The 19228-nt window shown below is 49.4% G+C and overlaps 9 protein-coding genes across 9 annotated transcripts; 6 read left to right on the top strand and 3 right to left on the bottom strand.

The window, feature by feature from the left end:
* Positions 1-708: 708 nt before the first annotated feature.
* Positions 709-2201, top strand: BDV27DRAFT_56517 (3-isopropylmalate dehydrogenase). Its single transcript, XM_032076953.1, has 3 exons — positions 709-1269; positions 1353-1770; positions 1841-2201. The coding sequence occupies exons 1-3, from the start codon at positions 792-794 to the stop codon at positions 2058-2060; spliced, it is 1116 nt and encodes a 371-aa protein (XP_031922327.1). The 5' UTR covers positions 709-791; the 3' UTR covers positions 2061-2201.
* Positions 2202-2440: 239 nt separating this feature from the next.
* On the top strand, positions 2441-2956 carry BDV27DRAFT_162834 (uncharacterized protein; the record flags this gene model as incomplete). The annotated part of the gene is made up of 1 exon (XM_032073458.1): positions 2441-2956. The coding sequence occupies one exon, from the start codon at positions 2441-2443 to the stop codon at positions 2954-2956; it is 516 nt and encodes a 171-aa protein (XP_031922326.1).
* Positions 2957-3929: 973 nt separating this feature from the next.
* On the top strand, positions 3930-5181 carry BDV27DRAFT_56520 (peroxidase). Its single transcript, XM_032076954.1, has 2 exons — positions 3930-4154; positions 4246-5181. The coding sequence occupies exons 1-2, from the start codon at positions 4045-4047 to the stop codon at positions 5072-5074; spliced, it is 939 nt and encodes a 312-aa protein (XP_031922325.1). The 5' UTR covers positions 3930-4044; the 3' UTR covers positions 5075-5181.
* A 603-nt stretch (positions 5182-5784) lies between these two features.
* BDV27DRAFT_168717 (uncharacterized protein) lies at positions 5785-8838 on the bottom strand (the record flags this gene model as incomplete). The annotated part of the gene is made up of 6 exons (XM_032074848.1): positions 5785-8312; positions 8349-8547; positions 8578-8681; positions 8712-8724; positions 8758-8772; positions 8809-8838. 6 exons carry the CDS (start codon positions 8836-8838, stop codon positions 5785-5787), a joined length of 2889 nt encoding a protein of 962 aa, XP_031922324.1.
* Positions 8839-9971: 1133 nt separating this feature from the next.
* Positions 9972-11240, top strand: BDV27DRAFT_136466 (40S ribosomal protein uS13). The gene is made up of 3 exons (XM_032068772.1): positions 9972-10044; positions 10261-10426; positions 10578-11240. Exons 1-3 carry the CDS (start codon positions 10041-10043, stop codon positions 10873-10875), a joined length of 468 nt encoding a protein of 155 aa, XP_031922323.1. The 5' UTR covers positions 9972-10040; the 3' UTR covers positions 10876-11240.
* Positions 11241-11434: 194 nt separating this feature from the next.
* Positions 11435-13595, bottom strand: cp3 (carboxypeptidase C PRC1). The gene is made up of 2 exons (XM_032068771.1): positions 12880-13595; positions 11435-12827 (listed from the first exon to the last, which is right to left on the bottom strand). The coding sequence occupies exons 1-2, from the start codon at positions 13340-13342 to the stop codon at positions 11662-11664; spliced, it is 1629 nt and encodes a 542-aa protein (XP_031922322.1). The 5' UTR covers positions 13343-13595; the 3' UTR covers positions 11435-11661.
* Positions 13596-13830: 235 nt separating this feature from the next.
* Positions 13831-15336, top strand: BDV27DRAFT_136462 (guanine nucleotide exchange factor SDO1). The gene is made up of 2 exons (XM_032068770.1): positions 13831-14034; positions 14195-15336. Exons 1-2 carry the CDS (start codon positions 13968-13970, stop codon positions 15157-15159), a joined length of 1032 nt encoding a protein of 343 aa, XP_031922321.1. The 5' UTR covers positions 13831-13967; the 3' UTR covers positions 15160-15336.
* Positions 15337-15727: 391 nt separating this feature from the next.
* On the top strand, positions 15728-17859 carry BDV27DRAFT_168715 (class I SAM-dependent methyltransferase; the record flags this gene model as incomplete). The annotated part of the gene is made up of 7 exons (XM_032074847.1): positions 15728-16443; positions 16509-16555; positions 16855-16921; positions 16972-17012; positions 17066-17275; positions 17353-17689; positions 17770-17859. The coding sequence occupies exons 1-7, from the start codon at positions 16354-16356 to the stop codon at positions 17857-17859; spliced, it is 882 nt and encodes a 293-aa protein (XP_031922320.1). The 5' UTR covers positions 15728-16353.
* Positions 17860-18120: 261 nt separating this feature from the next.
* BDV27DRAFT_168713 (sulfotransferase family protein) lies at positions 18121-19093 on the bottom strand (the record flags this gene model as incomplete). The annotated part of the gene is made up of 1 exon (XM_032074846.1): positions 18121-19093. The coding sequence occupies one exon, from the start codon at positions 19091-19093 to the stop codon at positions 18260-18262; it is 834 nt and encodes a 277-aa protein (XP_031922319.1). The 3' UTR covers positions 18121-18259.
* Between the last annotated feature and the right edge of the window lie 135 nt (positions 19094-19228).

Genomic DNA, 19228 nt, shown 5'->3' with positions numbered 1-19228 from the left:
TCGTACAGAGGTGGAAAGACTACAGAGCCTTAGACAGGTTGGAAAAGCAGGAAGTTTAGAGCACAATAAACCACCACAACAGGGAGATATAGGGGATCTGCCTAGTAAAAAGGCTAGTCAGGCGGATAAGGAAGGTCCTAGATTACCCTTTTGGATAGATACTCAAGGCGATGTTGTATAGGAGTTTGAATAGCTTCAAATTTATCGTTGAGGTGGGAATTATCGTTGAGGTGAGGCAGACCAACACGCCGAAGTGCGTGGTGGGTCTGCTGACCTAAGAGACGGCTATCTTCATCTGATAAATTGAAAGACAAACGGTGCAAACATGAGGGGGGAGGGTTTACCCTATTTCCTTTTCCGGATACTATCCCTACATGAGTACTCAAGTATGGTTACGATCATCTTGTGGAGATCTATGGTAATTACCGTGCGATATCGGTAGGAAAATACAATAGTCATAGCCTTATGCAGTCCGTTACCTCGGGTTTAAAGACATATTAGGTCGGATACTATCCTAACTCTAATACTGTAGACCAAGAAGCAGATCTACACCAACCAGTCTCCTCCGTCTATCGGGGCAACGCCGTGAGGAGACGTCTTCTTCCCCGCAAATCGGTCTATTGGCCGAACCCTATACAGATCCATATAAAGAGCAATATGGAGTGGACACAAGAATCATTGAATTATATACGCTAGAGTAATCTATTTATTCATTCAGTAACTTCCACAAACATATCACCACGACCAAACCTATCTAGTATAATCGAATCAAAACAAACTAAACTACCAACATGACCATAGCAAAAACCTACAACATCCTCATCCTCCCTGGCGATGGAATCGGTCCCGAGATAATGGCCGAGGCCACCAAAGTGCTCTCCGCCTTCAACACATCTGACGTGCAGTTCAATACTCGCTCGGAACTCATCGGCGGGTGTAGCATCGATCTCCATGGCAAATCGATCACGGATGCCGTCAAAGAAGCCGCTCTCGCTTCAGACGCGGTGCTGTTCGCTGCCGTTGGCGGTCCGAAATGGGACAATATGCGGAAGGGACTGGATGGGCCGGAGGGTGGGTTGCTACAGCTGCGGAAGGCGATGGATATCTATGCCAATTTAAGGCCTTGCTCGGCGGATTCGCCGAGTAGGAGTGTTGCGAGAGAGTTTAGTCCGTTTCGACAGGAGATCATTGAGGGCGTGGATTTCGTGGTTGTGAGAGAGAATTGTGGGGGAGCGTATTTTGGCAGGAAGTTGGAGGAGGATGATTATGGTACAGGATCTCTACTCTTCTATATACCCTCCCTTTCCCTCTTTACTACTATCTATCGAAGCGCTATGCTAATGGGGTAAAAGCAATGGACGAATGGGCCTACTCAACCTCCGAAATTCAGCGCATCACCCGTCTCTCTGCTGAACTGGCTCTGCGCCACGACCCCCCGTGGCCCGTCATCTCACTGGATAAGGCTAACGTGCTCGCATCCTCACGGCTCTGGCGCCGCGTCGTTGAAAAAACCATGACAGAGGAGTATCCGCAGGTGAAACTGGTACATCAGCTAGCGGACTCCGCGTCGTTGATTCTGGCCACGAACCCGCGCGTGCTGAACGGCGTGATTCTGGCCGATAACACTTTTGGCGATATGATTTCTGACCAGGCGGGTTCGATAGTTGGAACGTTGGGCGTATTGCCGAGTGCGAGCTTGGATGGGCTGCCATCTGAGACCCGGAGGAGGACCAATGGGTTGTATGAACCTACACATGGATCGGCGCCGACGTAAGTTTTCTCATGGTTTCCTAAAATCCCAACAGAGATATTGCTCGAAGTTCCAGCTAAAGGTTGATAGCATCGCCGGCAAGAACATCGCTAACCCCGTTGCTATGATTCTCTGCGTGGCGCTGATGTTCCGGTACTCTCTGGATATGGAGCGTGAAGCAAAGCAAATCGAAGCGGCCGTGAGAACTGTTCTAGACTCCGGCATCCGTACGCCGGATTTGGGTGGAAAGGCTGGGACGACAGAGGTGGGTGATGCGATTGTAGCTGTGCTACGTGGGGAGAAATTGTAGTAGGGCTTTGTTGATTGTCTCTTCTGGTGCTACTATCTAAGTGTTTGGTTCGGACGAGATTGTTCTCTTTGCTTATCGCCATGAATAGTAGAAACGTCTTTGTTGACTGATCGATGCATGATAAGCTCTTTGAGCTTGTCCATGCAGCTCCTAGCTGGTCAAACAAAAGGTTAAGTTAAAGACATAGCTTTGATCAACGTAGAGTGAATCTTAGCGATATCATCCATTTGCTTCTATCCTAGGTATGCTATAGGTGCGGTTAGTTTCTACAGATACTATTTATGAAACCTACCTGCATATTACCTTGTATTTTACGAGCTTTTTTGATCAATCTTCCATCCGGAGTTTACAGTCTCACCTTTGATAGAAAAGCCATTAAAATGCCGGCTACTGAGCCCTGGTTTACTCCAGGCTCTTGCGCAATGCGCCTTCAGAACCTAGAAGGTCTCTCATCGGTCTCAAAGTCCAGCCTCCTACGAACTATCGCAGACGATATTTTGGCCGCCTTCATCTGCATCTCCAAGCAGCTTTCTTGCGGCACGCTGAGCGCCAGACATACAAGGCCTATTCATGATTTCATCACCAGCATTAAGAGCACCGAGCGATTGGAACAACGAAGGCTGCAGCAAGACTTAGAACGGTACCGCCAGCGCGAACGACGTTGGAGAGCGGAGAGAAAGTGGATGCGCCGGAAAGTTGAAGGCCTAGTGAAACACTCCGAAGTAGCCTACAGGGAGTGGAAGGAGCGATTGGAGAGGGTGAGCGGCAATTTTGATGGTGCGACAAGGGAGTTGGCAGCACTGAGATGGAAATATGAGTTGTCTAGGTCACGGGTCGAAAGAGAGAAGCTGTTAGGCAGAGAGGCCGATGCGACCCTAGAAGAAACGAATCGGTGAAGGTGCTTTCCTCCGTATCTCGCTTGTAAGCAATTGAGACAGTTAAACCCATGAAATCCTATTAGAAATTCCTGCCGAATGGGTAGTTGTAGACACTGGCTGTGCCACAAAAACCATTCTTCCGACAAGAAAAGTGGAAATGAAGTGGATGTTGAGGCCTCGATATAGAAGGCATACGGTGACGGAAACCATTCACATGTGTGGATCTTGGCCGATAGCCAGTCAAGAATTCGTCGTTATCAGCAGCAGCGGGACGAGTGGCGACAACCTTAACTGGGTATGGGGATCCATCTTGTGATGCTTCCAACGTTCCAGAACCAGCTTTAATAATAGGGACGAAGACAAGCAGAATGCTGACAGCGATCACAGGCTTATCTGACGCAACTCGCGCACAAAATTATGGCGACGGAAGAAATGGAGCAGTTGATAGGCAGACAGGGACCAGTTCTCGCTGGTCGGGAAATCAAGTTCCGAGGTTCTTCGTATCGGCGGCTTTTGATCGGGATGCTGGCAGGATTTGATCACGAAAACCGGCCAGGGAAAAGACGCTGTAAATTACTTATCGATTTAAGGTCCCTTGTTCCGTTATCGCAAGGTCCGAGTTGACCAGAAAAAATTCTTTTGGGGTGAATGCGCCTCAGCTCATACACATTGTAGACCCGTAGGGATGAACCGTAAGTAGCAGCGATTAATTGTTTCCATCGAAAATCCACGATCCTCATAGCGTAGTATACTCCGGTTCTCCGTGGGGAGTGCCCCATTGTACTCCGTAGAGGACGCTGAAAGGGACGAGCGAATGAACCTCGGCATTTGATACTGTCGGTCAAATTATTGATTCGTGCCGCGGGTCCACTCATTGCCTCTCTTCATGTGCGACCAGCAAGACATCGCCTCCTGGACCGAAAGACTTCTCTCATATTTCTTCCTTGACAACATCTTCAATCTCTTCCTCTTTCTATAACCAAGTTTTGTCGCTACTTCTCGGATCTCTGTCTCACACCAGAGCGCGTTGAAAAATTTCACCATTTGAGACTTTTCTTGACCCACATCTATACCCGACTTTTACCCCAGACAAGTTATCGGCCGAAATGAGCACACCAGGGGATTATGATGCCGTACGGAGGGACATTGTCGCCCAACTGAAGAAGCCGGGCTACGACGATGGTAGCGCAGGACCTGTATTTGTTCGACTGGCATGGTTAGTTTTTCTTTTTCTTTTCCCCTTCCTTTTTTCCCTTCCACGTTCTACTTTCCCTCAAAGGACGACTTACCTGACACATCATCTCTAGGCACTCCGCAGGCACATACGACGCAGAATCGGACACAGGCGGTTCCAATGGTGCAGGCATGCGGTATGAAGCAGAGGGTGGCGACCCAGCCAACGCCGGTCTTCAGCACGGACGAGCCTTCCTCGAACCAGTAAAGGAGAGGCACCCCTGGATCACATACTCCGATCTATGGACATTAGCAGGCGTAGTAGCGATCAAAGAGCTAGGCGGACCCGAAGTGGCGTGGAAGCCGGGCCGTACAGATTTGGTTGATGACTCGAAGGTGCCACCACGTGGTCGTCTCCCCGACGCTGCCCAGGGTGCCGAGCACCTGCGTTTCATTTTCAACCGGATGGGCTTCAACGACCAAGAAATTGTCGCATTGGCGGGAGGACACAACATGGGCCGCTGCCACATGGATCGGAGTGGATTCCACGGCCCCTGGGTGAACAACCCGACCCGTTTCTCAAACCAGTTTTATAACCTGCTCCTTAAGCTTGAGTGGACGCCTAAGACTCTGGAGAATGGTATCGCGCAGTTTGTATATGTGGATCCCGATGCGGAGGAAGGCGATGAGCAGCTGATGATGCTGCCGACTGACGTTGCGTTGATCACCGATCCGAAATTCCGCGTTTGGGTGGAGAGATACGCGCAGGACAAGGAACTTTTCTTCGATCACTTCGCGAAGGTGTTTGCCAAGCTGATTGAGCTGGGCATCAAGCGTGACGCCAAGGGAGTCATCATCAACTCGGACAATGTCAAGGGCGGCTACGTCTCCGCACCAAAGAAAAGCAACGTCCCAACTGGACTGTCACAACGCGGTGGTGGTTGTCCGATGGCCAGGTTGTAGATTTCGGTTCCGTGTTTGTCTGTTATTTCTTTGTACATAGATAGAAGATCGGATATAGAGAACGGGTCGTTTAATAGATTTAGAAGTTTGCGAACAGTACTTCCATTGGGATCACTGGTTATGATGAAGCAGAAGAACAATGAAGAAAGTAGGAGAGTGCTGAGGATGAGAAGACTGGGAAGGAGAGGAAAGAGACGAGAGATGGAAGGGATAGAGATTCATAATAGGAAAAGAAACTGGAGTACTCCGTAGGCACGTAGAAAATGCGGGGAAGCTGATCGCACAGACTGACTTTTAACCGTCCCGTCATTGGTCGACCCTCCCGACAACAAATAAATTTAATGCATGGGGAAATGAACGGTTACTTCACGTCGCTTAAACAGGAAAAGAATTCCCCGGAAGCAAATGCCGCTCACTGACCCCCTTTCTCCCTAATTTAATTCTAGTGTTGAAACTGGTGTGGCGTGGATACGTTGGGTGAGGCGGTGACTTGAGGTGTGTTGTGGTGTGGAGATATATATGGATGTTGCTGGATCACAGTTATTGGGTTCTAATAAATATTCTTACATCATCCACTTTTTCGTTGCATAAATAATCTATGGATATTACAATGATGATTCAACAGGAGGAATGGGAGAAGGTACAAAGAACGATCAAAGTTATGAATAATACATAAGGTTTTATGAGGAAAAGATATGCCAAAGACGATGTCAACGCAACTTCGGCGGACACCGCCGTGCCTCTGCCCCATCAACTCTCTTTCTTTTTGACCCTTGCGGTGTCTGGTTCGCCGACATGGAGGAGCTAGCTACATTCCCGTGGCTGTGCCATCGAGCATCCGCCGCAGGTGCAACGTGTGACGCAGGCCTTCGGCTCTCCATAGGCCTCGGCTGGTCCTGCAGTGGTAGTGATGATGAATTCTGCGGGACTGTAGTCAAAACACTAGGATCAATGTACTGTGGCATCGGGCCCCCATTGTTGCTGTCCTGACGAGAATATTTGAAGTTGTTTTCGACGGGAGCTGGAGCGCTGAGCGTACTGTTAGCGTGATTCGGCTTTGGTGAGGCAAATACGCTGTTGCTGAGCTCTGGAATACAGAGACTGAAGTCATCGATTCCTCCAGTAGTCCAATCCTGGAAAAGTCCGTCGTTCATGATGTCCTGCAGGTCAAATGATGTATCAAGTGTGCCATGCGGTTCATGAGGATGGGTACTTGGCTGTACGCCGTATTGCGTATTGTACTCCGTCCGATGCTGTCCGTTTGACTGTGCATGCTGTTGTGCGTTATATCTGTTTGGTTGCCGCGCAGTTGCCTGTGTAATGTAATGTGCGTTATACGGGCTCTGGTGCTGTGTATTCGTCCTTTTGTTGTTGTATCGCCCATGAGCCTGGCCATGTTGCTTTCCACTTGGCTGCGTAGTGTGTTGTATGTTATACCCCGCCTGGAGCTGCGAGCTGGATTGTGTAACGTACTGTGCATTATTTCGTACATTGTTGGGCGTGCTATACTGCCCTTGATGTGGTCCATTGAGCTGTTCATTGATCAGCGCGGTGTCCTCTATAATAGACTCTAGGCCCGACAATGAAGGGGTCTTGGCAAGTGCGAGGAGAGGCGAGATTTCAGCAAACATAGAAGCAGTCGGAGCATCAAACAACGACGGCGATACCCTTCCTATCTCAAATTGTGGTTCTGGTGCGGTTGCCGAAGACGTCAAGTATCCGGCATCTGTTTTCGATGGGCCAGCTGAGGATGGGCCGGGTATGTTGGCATGACGATCAACGCCTGAAGGCTTCGTCGATATCTGGTCTTGACTTTTCGGTTCATAAGCGCCTGACGCCAGGTGGAAGCGGTCTTCTTTTCGATCAATGAGTCGCCTCCACGGGAAGCCTGCCCGAGCTCTTGGGGGTTCTGAGGGGGTCCAGGAAATATGCCCCTGGAGGAGCAACTTCTGCTGGTTTCTGACCTTGACCATGTCGCCTAACGTGTGCAAGGCCACATTCATGACCTCATCGTCTGGATTCATGATGCGTTCGTAGATGAGGAGCGGCACAGGCTTGTTCTTCCACCACGTTTCGGGTACTTTGTCGTCCCTGTGTGTTTGGGCGATACCTCCCACGATGATTCCCGAAAGCATGGCACTATCATACATTTGAATTTGGCCTGTATCGACTTCTCCCCGCTTAGTGTCATTCCAATAGACCCGATAATGGTCGTCCTTGTAATATATCCCGCCTAGCCAGCGGTATGCTGCAGTTCCACGTTGGCCATCGTTCGCAATATAGTCGAAGGAGATATCTCTGGTGTGTTTCTTGACGGGCACACTGCCATCAAGAGTTACAGTCAAGCGCATAGGTAGGCCATGCAGCATTCTCCGACACTTCACCACTTTATCTTGGCATTTGCCGCAGCGACTGATGTGCTCCGATGCAAATGAACGAGAGATCAACTGCTGCATCGATACTCCCTTCATATCTTCTGGGCATGTAGGCGGCGCCACAGTTGCGCTCTGGTATGCAGAATTCGTATTCCTGTTCGTGCACGGAGAGCAAAACGTAGTTTGCTCATCATACGTGAACAAGAACTGGTCGAAGTGTTCTGTTGACACATTCCACATGTCAAGGAGAGGAGATTGAACACCCACTCCGACATTTTCGGTCTCCGCTGCCATCACTGCCCAGAAGCGATCTCGAGAATCACCTCTTGAGCAGAGATCCCAATTGACATCAGTGGCTTCAATAAAGGCCTTCTCCACATTGGTGAAGCGCCCGCGCCATTCGGGATCTTTGCGATCCAGTACGGTGGATCCGGCGTCGAGCAACTTGCCGACGACAATGATACTGTCGATGCCAGAAGAATTGTTGCGGTACACGGGTCCACGGCCCCTGTAAGGGTATTTATCACCGTTCGCACTGAAGACTAGTCTATCGCTATTGTCAGGATCTATAGCAAGTTTCACGTGAGATGTTGCGGGAAAGGATCCGATATTGGCTTGCCGTAGGTCTTCTTCCGCCGTCGCAGTCAGGTGTACCTGACCATCCTGAGCAACAGCACTGTAATCTCGAGCGAGATCTTCATAGGCAAATTGCATCACAGCGCGTTCAATGGCCTCCATAACAGATCGGGCCATGACTTTAGGGAGACGTATCTTGTGTTGGTTTCTGTTGCCTGTGCCATTGCCTGTGGTCTGAGCCGTAGTTGTCTCGATCTCTTCAGGAGAATTGTTGACTTCCTTCGGTACTCCAAAGACCGGATATAACATCTGTTCTATGTGACTATCTGGCCTGCTCGCTAGAGCATCGAGGGGCCTGTGGAACCCTTCCGCCGGAAGCCTGGTGGCAGGGGGTGGATGAGGATAGTATCTGCTAATGGGAAGGAGGTCAGGGACATCCACCGAACATTGCAACAGCCGAGGGCCAGCATCTCTCGTCTTAAAGTCCTTTATCTGGTCGAAATCTTGAGGTCTATGTTTGTCCTGCTGGTAGTAGAAGAGCTTCCACAGAACCTTGAAGCACCTGAGATTGGTTAAGTCGCCCTTCACTCCCATGTCGATACCCCAACTGTGGTATCTTACCCACTTTTTAGCTTCCTCGCTGGTTGCTTTTCGAGCTTTGGAAGCTTCCTCTGCCGTTCGCCCACAGACTCGCCAATTCTTGGGGGGCTCGGGTAGGTCAGCCAGCTTGACCATGAGGTAGTTGAGCTCAGGGTTATATTTAAAATCATCCTCCTCCTTCACTGTCCTAGTGTCACTGTTTTCTGACGACATGGTATATTGTTAAGGTTAGCTGCGCTTCGAAAAGGATAGAACTGAGTGAGCGGGCCAGGGAAACTCAGTAAGGGTAGTCCGTGTGAAATAGCAGTATGCCATACAGCTTGTCTTCCAGGCATGAATGATATCAACCAGCTATTCCATGGAACAAAACGGTAGATAAAGTCGAGGAGTCTCAAAAGATAAGCATCTTCTGCAAACAAGGGGATCATGATACCCTGGGATATCTTTAAGACGACCATGGTCCATACAAGATTGTTTAGTATACCATATATATAAGGCGTAAGAACAAAGAGCAAATAAGGTCAATTAAGATTATTTGAAAGCGAAACAAGGGCATTCATCCCATGACAAAGGCATAAAGAGATTGTGCCATCTTTGTTTAGTGGCATCCAATGTTTGACGGATGCTTATACATAGACCATGTCGAGAGTCATCTTGAAGCAATTAGAGCCAGCCATGAAGGTATGCATAGCAATTTGGTTGCCCCAACAGCGATGATACCCAAGTCTGTTTATTTGCTATGGGGTTGAGCTGTTCTCTCTGAAGCCAGGACAACAGATATCTATGGCTATTTTGAGCAGTTTTGTGGTTAGCCAAATCAGCCAAGGGGTAAGTAAATGCAGTAGTATGGCATATAGGTGGCATATCCCAGTGTAGGATGACTGAGTGAATGGAGAGCATCCTGTATATGCTCTTTTCCTAAAGAGCAAACGCATAGAGATGCGAGACATGGTAAAGCACGACAACATAGATAAGAACATTCACTAGAATTAGTGTCTTATCAAATATACCAAGGCTGAGCAAGATAAAGCATTAGCATACGCGCATAGAGATCGTTCCAAAATGTCCTCATTGCGGAGACTACAGAATGGAGCAACCGTGACTGATAAGCAGAGAATATGGAGAGAGCAAGGGAAAAGCAGTCGATAAGCGTAATATTACCATACACCAATAACCGTAATATTACACCATAGTCACATGAGCCATGTCCCAAAACGAAAGTCTAGCTATTCCAAGACTAGCGCTAACAGAGTAAGCGAGCGCACAAATGCCCAAAATAGTCTAGCGTGATTACCCGATCCCACAACGGGAGCCGAAGCAAAGTCCAAAGCAAAGTCGGGCTATCGATTTCACCTCCTTCTCACCCCTCTCGCTGTCGACAATCAATCGCGATCCCGTCGCGCCAACCGCCCATCATGTGTACGTTCTACTCCTGATCCCGAGCTGCTTTTGATTTGCAAAATTCCTGGTGTCTTGTTCCGTCATTTTTCCCCGATGAAAGAAACGGGTTGCAACTTTGCGTGAGAGTTATCGACAAGAGATGGAAGGGGATGATGATAATGAAATGACGGCATTGTTGGAAATACAACGGAGAGTGAAGAAAAAAAAGGCTGACTGTGATTTTCTGACCTACAGCGCTCGTGTCCGGCGAGAAGACGAACTTCCAGTACATTTTGCGTCTGCTCAACACCAATGTTGACGGCAAGCAGAAGGTTATGTACGCCCTGACCCAGATCAAGGGTGTCGGTCGCCGTTACTCCAACTTGGTCTGCAAGAAGGCCGATGTTGACCTCAACAAGCGGTACGTTCTCCGGTCCTATTTCCCCCCCATCATCAGATACCTTGGGAATGGGGGGCAATGATTATCAAGAGGAGGAAGAGAAGTGGTTACCAGGATCAAGTGGATCAAGACCGAAAATACAGGACAATATAATTAACAGGTTTCTCTACAGCGCCGGTGAGCTTACCACCGAAGAGCTTGAGCGTGTCGTCACCATCCTCCAGAACCCTACCCAGTACAAGATCCCCACCTGGTTCCTGAACAGACAGCGCGACATCACCGATGGCAAGGACTCCCAGGTCGTCTCCAACAACTTGGACAGCAAGATGCGTGAGGATCTCGAGCGCCTGAAGAAGATCCGCTCCCACCGCGGTCTCCGTCACTACTGGGGTCTCCGTGTCCGTGGTCAGCACACCAAGACTACCGGTCGCCGTGGCCGCACCGTCGGTGTCAGCAAGAAGAAGGGCTAAGCCATACGAGAGGGTCACTATGCTGTGTTTTTTCCTTCGTACTTGCTGGTGGGAATGGGGGAATTCCTTTTTGTATGTTGGTGTGTTTTAACGAATTCTCGTGGGACCTGCACATGATCTGGTGTTAAATATAAAAATTGGCACGGGTCGAAAAATGAAACAATCATACCAATATGACATGAAACATAAAATCTTCATTTTCTCGTTCTAGAAGGGGTCTGCCAGGACTAGACTCGCTTCTATTGCTAGAGCCGTTTCCCTCATGCCTCCCCTCGCCTGTAGGGCTCTTGTCAATGGCCTGTCGTATGCTTTGAATATAAAATCTCCAGAGGAGTATGTAATATTGGAGGATCTGCGGAGACTGCTCATCAGTGGAATCGTTCCTCTCTTATGGTAAGGACATCGTTACTCTTATCTTTTCTATACGGAGTATGCAACTATTAAGTAGTACCCTTGAGGAAGGATGTACGAATACCAAGCCGCCGTACGATCTACCACAATTGTTTTTTCCCCATTAAATGTATAGTCAACTACGGACTATTTTACTATCTAATAAATAAAACAGACGTGCGATTATTCTATGGAAAGGGTCTGTATTCTAGTCGTCGAGTCCTTGCCCTATATATATCTAGGTCTTCATAGCACGACGCGACCATGAATATTGATGTACAAACATCACAGTACATAAGAAATTGAAGCACATTACGCATCGAAACATATTCTGGGAGACAGTTCCTGGGCCAGTATTATATCACCAAGACACATCCAGACGTGTCTTGTTCCAGTTTAGAACCATTCACCACCCAACCAGCGGTTGAAGAATTCGAGGCTAGCCTCGGGCTGGTCCATGGGAACCATGTGACCTCCACCGTAGAGACGCATGAAGGTGAAGTTTCCATGGGACTTAACCTGACCGATCTTCTTGCCGGTGTGTTCGTTCTGTTCAATCTTCAGGTCCTCCAACTCGGCCGAGGCGTACTCCTTCTGGCCAGGCCATTTAAGAGCCTCCGTCCAGGCCTTGTTGCCGAGCCAGTTGCAGATGTAGTCGGCATCACCAGCGTAGATGAGGACAGGAATCTGCTCGAGAAGGCCGGGAACGAGACGGTGGTATGGCTTCATCCAATCACCGTGGAAGAGGAAGTTGCGGTTGATGTCGAAGTTGCACGAGTCATAACCTCCAACTTCGGCTCCGACGGCCTCGCGAACCTCAGCCTTGTTGAGATAGTCACTCACGTAGCCCATGCCCTTGTAGCACAGGTTGCTTTCGTCCTCACACTTGCTGCGAACATCATAGACGTTCTGTCCAGTGCGCTGGTAAGGCCCGATCAGAGCATTGTTGCAGTAAATCGAGGCAGGGACACAGACCCAGGCGCTCTCAGAGTTATAGCAAGACTCAATCATGGACTGGCAACGGGGCAGGGCATTGTCCATAGATTGGCAGGTGCTCTTATCAAGGACGGCCTTGTAGCCACCTTCACCACATCCCATAGGGCGGTAGTACTCGTACTGAGTGAGGCCATCCGTGAGACCGTTGCCAATGAGGACGGACCTGAGATTGATGTTACGGTTCTTGTGAGCCAAGATCTCGGATGCAAAGACCGGGATGTAATGTCCGGCATAGGACTCGCCGGCAATATGGAAGTCCTGCTTCGCGTATTCGGGGAATTGTTTGAAGAAAAGAGAGAGCAGAGCGTAGACATCCTTGCCAGCAGCAACAGTGTCACTGACAGCGGAGCCACTGTAGGAGTAGCCGACGTTCACGGGCTGATCAAGGAAAATGACGGAGGCGTTAGAGTTCCACGAGAAGTCATTGTAGACGGGCTTAATGTTCTCATCAATGCTGCTAGGTCCCAGCTCCATGAATAGACCAGTGAGGGAAGAGCAGCCGGGGCCACCATTCAGCCAGAGCACGACAGGGTCGTTCTTAGGATCATTGCGAGATTCAAAGAACCCTTCGCAAATTAGTATCAAACAAATAACCAAATGGCGGTCAAGGGAACTCACAGTAGAACAAATGCTTGTCATTCTCATTATCGTCTAGATAGCCAGTGTACTGCTTCACATTCGGGTCAATACCGAGAGCGCTCGGATCAGTCTTCTTGACTCTGAGATCGTAAGCCTCGAGCTTTCCGTCGATCTCTCTCTCCTTCTCTCCGTCGGCATTGTTCACCCAGATCTTCTGGACATCAGAACCACGGACAATGTGGTCCCAATGAGAGTCCGGACGACGGGTGTGCTTCTTAGGAAGAGAGAAGACCGGGCTGTGGTCCATGCTGTCCGGGAAGTAGTTGGCAACTTCATCCCAGAGCTTACGAGCGTCCTCTGAGAGAGTCTTCAGCTGCTCTTGGAAGGCATGGAGTGGCTTGGAGAAGCTCATGCCCTCCTCAGGCCGACCCAGCACCTGCTGGAGAGGCGGAACGGCCGCGGAGGCAGCTCCCACCAGCAAAGTAGCTGGTAATACTCTCATTTTGAATTACTTGGACTGCAAAGAGATGTAACAAGGGGGCGTTTCTGATGGAAGAGCGAGATGGCGATAAGAGGGTACCTTGCGGTTTAGGGAAGTAGCTTATCAGTATCACGCTGTTAATGGGGGGAGGGTAGCTAGGAGATAGGGTAGGGATTGGAACATACTGGAGAAACAGATCTAACAGAATAACTTAAGTAGCTGATGAAGAACCAGCCACGGGTGATAAGAGGTCAGAGAAGAAGGAGATGGGGAGAAAGAGGAGGTGAACCTAGGTTGGTTGGGGAACGATGGCAGGCGCCGATGACGCCGATAGCAGTCCCCAGGGCAGCCAATCACGCGAGAGGGGACCTCCGGGGAAACAGAAGGCACGCGCTGAGTCAGCCGTATCTACATGTCGCTGACTCATGTAATCACGAGACCCGCGTCATTGTCCTCTCCGCCAATCACAAGACTATCGGAAAAAGATCCAGTTTGGCTTCTGGAAAAAAGTTGACATAATTTCTTCACTGCATCAACAGCTTGAAAGATACCCATACGCCTTGTTAATTTACCTTCTTGTTTTATTCTTCTTGTTTTTCTATCAATATACGCATTCTACGTCTTCTGGGAAGACACATCTGCCAAGATGCCGATTATGCAACCCAGTAATCAGATTAAATTCACCAATGTATCAGTGGTGAGGTTGAAAAAAGGTCCGTAAATACTCCCTCCGTTCCGGCATTTGATTTTATCAATATACGTGTTTGCGAAGACTATTGTTGAAAAGAGAAAGAAGGAGTAAAACAAAGAAATAAGAAAATTAGAACTCACAAGATCAACCCCGCAACCCCGCTAACATAATTTTTTCATCAGGCAAAAAGCGATTTGAACTCGCCTGCTATAAGAACAAACTTTTAGAATACCGCTCCGGTGCCGAGAAAGATCTTGATAATGTCCTACAAGTGCCTACCATTTTCCTTTCCGTTTCGAAAGCACAAACCGCTCCATCTGCGGAGATAGCGAAAGCGTTCGGTGCCAGCACTCCCGCAGACGAGATTCGACAGGAGATCCTACGGAAAGGTGAAGTGCAAGTTGGAGAGCGCGAGCGAAAGGAGATCATTGAGCGAGTTGAGAAGGAGGTGTTGGATATTGTATCGGGCAGGCTTGTTGACCCAACCACTAAGCGAGTCTACACACCGGGAATGATCTCTAAGGCGTTGGATCAACTCAGTTCAGCGAGTGGACAGATGCAACAAGCGCAGAGTCAGAACAATAATGGGGAAGCAGGTGGTGCTGGAGATGAGTCTCGCCCGGCGCAACCTCGGAAGCCACTCTGGACTGGTGTCACGCCTAACAAGTCGGCGAAAATACAAGCCCTCGAAGCTATGAAGGCACTCATTGCATGGCAACCCATTCCAGTGATGCGAGCACGGATGCGCCTCCGCGTGACCTGCCCTGTGCCGCTTTTGAAGCAAAGCGTCAAGTCTGCAGCACCAGCGGGCTCGAACAAAGAGAAGGAAGCTTCGTCGGGTGGTAACTCCAAATCCAACAAGAAAGGCGGCAAAGGATCGAAGAAGTCTGCACGTCAACAAGATTCCGATGCAGAGGGTGGCTCTGACACCGAACCCTCGCAGCCAAAGGTACCGACTAATGTCAAGGACAAGATTTTGAGCTTCATCGAGTCAGTTGAGTCGCAAGAAATTGCAGGCGACGAGTGGGAGGTTGTTGGTTTTGCCGAACCAGGCGCGTTCAAAGGACTAAATGAATTTGTGGGCAACGACACTCGGGGCAGAGGACGAGTAGAAGTGCTGGATATGGCCGTCACTCATGAAGACTAAGCTGCCCAGAGGGTGATTGATTCCAGCAACTTGCGAGCCTTGGACATAGATCGATCCATGTATAGATCCTCGAGACTCACTCAGACGTGTGCTATGATTGATGATTATTCGGATAGATGTCGGATACCAGTGCTAACGAAATGATTATTTGTATGACGATTTTCCGGTTGTTTCTCATATTGATAAGGATAGACATAAAATATATCTAAACTTGACACGGATCGTACATGGCATGTATGGCGTAACGTGACCCAGTTAGTCCAACTTACTACTCCTCCTCTAGCATACTCCGTACTCCTACTACTACCTCCACATGCTGTCCGCACTCTGGACGTTGGAGAGCCACACGGCAATTCAGTAAATCCCTCAGATCCCGTTGCAACTTTGCCATTCGATAACTCCCTAAGCTAGCGGCCCCCACAGCTGGAAACCATCTCCGAAATCTGCAATCGCGTCTTTCTGAAAAACCGAGTTCAGTTAGTCGAATGGGTCGTTGAATTTTGCCGAGGTGGGGGTTATGGCCGTCAGACCAGTGCCGGATTGACTGGATGGGTTATCTCGTTTGTTGAATGTTCTGCCCTTGCGTTGTACGGTGTACCATTCCATAAGGCCTCCACACCGTTTCTGCAACGTCGACTAGGAAAAATGGGTGACAATAGCCAACGATCGGCTGCATAAGGTTTACCTTTGCCTTGGATGCGTTCACTGGCAAAATACTACTAACAATGTCGCATTCATTACTCACAACCACGCAATTAAAAGGACTAGTGCTGCAAGGTGCTCCTGACCTTCGGGTGCGACAATCTTATTGCTGGATCGCGTGCATGACTGTGGGTACTCGAAACTGTATCAGGCTACGGAGTACGGTGCAGACTCTTCAGAAAGACATCCTTGCTCTCTTGGGCATTCCCCAAAGTGCACCGGCACGGCGGCACCTCCAAAAGAGGGCAGTACAGCCAATACTCCATGCCCGAGGACTCCACTCTTCACCTGGATAGTGGCGGATAAGTGGAGCATTAGCCTTCGTATCGAAGCATCATTGGTTCGATCAATGGCGGCGCACGGTGCCTGGGACTAAACCTTAAGTGGGGGGGGGGGATTCTCATTCGGAGTGGAGCTTACGCTGGAAGTTGAAAACAATCAAGATTCCCGGTTCTCGCCAGTGATGTGGAGTAACTGTCAAACCATTTCACCATGGGAGCTGCAAGACGCCAAAAATCGCCACGGTCGGACTCGGAATCCCCGCCGAGGGAGGGAAACGCAGAGGACAATGACGAGCAGGCGGTCAGTCTCCCCCTTCTCGTTATCCCCTCCTTCTTTCTCGGAAACCGCGGGGCTGACCAGTGCAGGGAGAGCTGGATGATGGCACAGATTATTCTGATTATTACGAGGAGTTGTGAGCTATGACCTCCATGATATATGTCGCCCTCCCTGATATTAACCTTCTTAGCGCGAGCGACACCACCTCGATCAATTCAGCGATCACCGCTTATCGCTTTGAAAATGGGAGACGATATCATGCTTACAAGGACGGTGCTTACTGGTACTATAATCGCGCGACTTTCTACCGAGGATGCGGATGGCTAAGATGATCAGGGGCCCCAACGATGAGACCCAGAACGAACAACTCGACATAGCGTACGTACCCGAGGCGAGGTGCAACAAGCATTCAAATATTCTAACCTCAGACTGTAGTCATCATATGTTCACAATGCTTCTCGGAAACAGGCTGTGTCTTGCCCCTATCTCAGATGATGTCCAGGTAAGGTCTAATTACATCGACTGGGAGTGTGGCTGACTGAAATGCAACAGAGAGTGCTCGACGTCGGTACTGGAACGGGGATATGGGCTATGTTGGTACAAACCAATATAGACTGACCATTCATGATTGCTAACGTGTGTCCAGTGACTTTGCGGATGAATACCCCTCCGCAGAGGTCATTGGGACTGACCTATCACCAACTCAACCCAGCTTTGTCCCGCCAAACGTGCAATTCGAGATCGACGACGCAGAAGATTCATGGGCATACCCTGAGAACCATTTCGATTTAATCCACGTGCGTGCACTCTACGGGGCGATTTCCAACTGGCCTGCGTTCTATCGCAACATGTTGATGTAGGTTGCACTAGAGCTCCCTGTTAAACATCATACTCGTTAGCTCTATCATAATAGACAATTTCTAATTGCTACAGCGGTCTACGGCCCGGCGCATGGTTCGACCAACTAGAGATGTCAATCCAGTTCAGATCGGATGACGGCACTGTGACCCCCGAACACGTCCTGGCAGAGTGGTCACGTCTATTCATCGACGCAGGAGAGAGATTCGGCAAAACGTTTCGCATCGCCGACTTAGCCCGCCAACACATGATCGATGCCGGATTTGAGAATGTAACCGAGCGGCGATTCAAGCTCCCTGTTGGTCCTTGGAGCAGGGACGAGCACTACCGACAGTTGGGGAGGTGGAATTTGCTGCATTGCGAGCAGGGTATCGAAGGATGGTCCATGGCATTGCTCACTCGTGTGATGGGGGTAAGGCCTTATTTCTTAGCTTTGCTTAGCTTACGGGACAGTTTGATCTATGCGCACGATACTAACGACATCGTAAACAGTGGAGCTATGAGGAAGTGCAGGTATTCTTGGCCAAGATGAGGAAAGGATTGCGCGACTATTCTAAGATCCATGCCTATTTCTACGTGTAAGTCCACGCCTTGGTTTGATATGGAAAGTTGGCAGATGGGATCGGCAGCTGACAGTCTTCGTTATATTGTATATAGCGTGAGTGTCTACGGCCAGAAGCCGCTGAAGGGACCTGTACCTTGATTTCGCCAAATACGATCTTCACGACGAGTTGCCAGTAAGCAGGATAATGAGATAGGATATAGATTATGGCATGGGGTGGCAATGATTGCGTTATCTAGACCCTGTACTTATGTGGGTGGTTCTTTTAATTGAGTAGCTGATTTCTAGCAGACCTATTTTCAATCTACGACTAGAGTGCTTAACGAGGAGGCCTATATCCTTATATCCCTCAACTCAAATATTCCAAGTCAGGATATATACATCACCGAAGCCTCAAAACACCATGATATACAAAACCCTCTAATAAAACAGCCAAGCCCCCCAAACCCCCAAACCAACCCCCACCACGGCAAAAAACACGATCATATTCCTAACCGCCCGTCGATGATGCACCTCCATCGTCCTCGCAATCCTCTCCGCCCAAGCCTTCGGCGGATTCCCACTGGGAAACTCCACACCTTCCGGAACCTCCTTTCCCAGAAACCTACAAAGCGGCTCCCAGCCATCCTCAACACTCCACTCCAAAAGCCTCTCCTCCGCCAGCCCCAACCCCCGAATCAGCGCAACGTGACTCACATAAACCCACCTCCCATTCGATTCAAAGCTTCCCCGAAAGAACCTCTTCATCATGGTCCGACACATACATTGCCGAATCCAAAACAGCTCCGCACAAAACCAACTCTTACACCAATCCCAATCCACCGGATTCCGATCAAAGTACCCCATAGTCAGCTGCATACTTTTATACCAGCCGTCGAGGTCACGACGGGTATTGAGGATGACTTTGGCCTCTGGATATGCGGCGATAAGTTCCGGGGCGAATTCCGCGGCGATGAGGTCTGTTACGCCGACGCAGTTGCCGAGGACGGTGTCGAAATCCGAGGCTGTGAGGGGTGAGGGGGTACCGGTGTATTTCTTTTGGAGGAGGCGGTAGGTGGCTTGTAATGAGGAGGGTGGAAGGATGGTGTCGAAGCCGTGGTGGGTGTGTTTTATGCCTAGGATGTGCAGGGCTTCGCGGAGGGATTCGGTTCCGGAGCGGGAGATTCCTACGGCTAGGACTTGCATTGGTTGAGTGCGTTTGGGGGATGGTGGGGGGAGGTTGTAGAGGGTGTGGTAGAGGGGGTCTAGGGCCATGGTTGTTGTTGTTGTTGTTGTTGTTGTTGGTTTTTTTGGTGGATTGGGAGTTTGTTGTGATATTGTATAAATTTCTTATAGTTGGATTAAGGGAGTAAACTGGATATAAACTGTGGAATAATCAAAAATGACCAA

This window comes from Aspergillus caelatus (assembly GCF_009193585.1).
Source record: "Aspergillus caelatus strain CBS 763.97 unplaced genomic scaffold BDV27scaffold_276, whole genome shotgun sequence".
Lineage (NCBI taxonomy): Eukaryota > Fungi > Ascomycota > Eurotiomycetes > Eurotiales > Aspergillaceae > Aspergillus > Aspergillus caelatus.
The sequence above is the reverse complement of the archived record's forward strand: the minus strand, read 5'-3'. Positions and strand labels throughout refer to the sequence as shown.

What these genes read in the sequence shown, in the direction of transcription:
- BDV27DRAFT_56517 (XM_032076953.1), top strand. Translation starts at nt 792, where the DNA reads ATGACCATAGCAAAAACCTACAACATCCTCATCCTCCCTGGCGATGGA. An exon ending in GTTGGAGGAGGATGATTATG is followed by an intron (nt 1,270 to 1,352) that starts GTACAGGATCTC and finishes ATGGGGTAAAAG; the next exon opens with CAATGGACGAATGGGCCTAC. An exon ending in ACACATGGATCGGCGCCGAC is followed by an intron (nt 1,771 to 1,840) that starts GTAAGTTTTCTC and finishes AAAGGTTGATAG; the next exon opens with CATCGCCGGCAAGAACATCG.
- BDV27DRAFT_56520 (XM_032076954.1), top strand. Translation starts at nt 4,045, where the DNA reads ATGAGCACACCAGGGGATTATGATGCCGTACGGAGGGACATTGTCGCC. An exon ending in GTATTTGTTCGACTGGCATG is followed by an intron (nt 4,155 to 4,245) that starts GTTAGTTTTTCT and finishes CATCATCTCTAG; the next exon opens with GCACTCCGCAGGCACATACG.
- BDV27DRAFT_136466 (XM_032068772.1), top strand. An exon ending in GATGTTGACCTCAACAAGCG is followed by an intron (nt 10,427 to 10,577) that starts GTACGTTCTCCG and finishes GTTTCTCTACAG; the next exon opens with CGCCGGTGAGCTTACCACCG.
- cp3 (XM_032068771.1), bottom strand. Translation starts at nt 13,342, where the DNA reads ATGAGAGTATTACCAGCTACTTTGCTGGTGGGAGCTGCCTCCGCGGCC. An exon ending in TGACAAGCATTTGTTCTACT is followed by an intron (nt 12,828 to 12,879) that starts GTGAGTTCCCTT and finishes TAATTTGCGAAG; the next exon opens with GGTTCTTTGAATCTCGCAAT.
- BDV27DRAFT_136462 (XM_032068770.1), top strand. Translation starts at nt 13,968, where the DNA reads ATGCCGATTATGCAACCCAGTAATCAGATTAAATTCACCAATGTATCA. An exon ending in AGTGGTGAGGTTGAAAAAAG is followed by an intron (nt 14,035 to 14,194) that starts GTCCGTAAATAC and finishes TTTTTTCATCAG; the next exon opens with GCAAAAAGCGATTTGAACTC.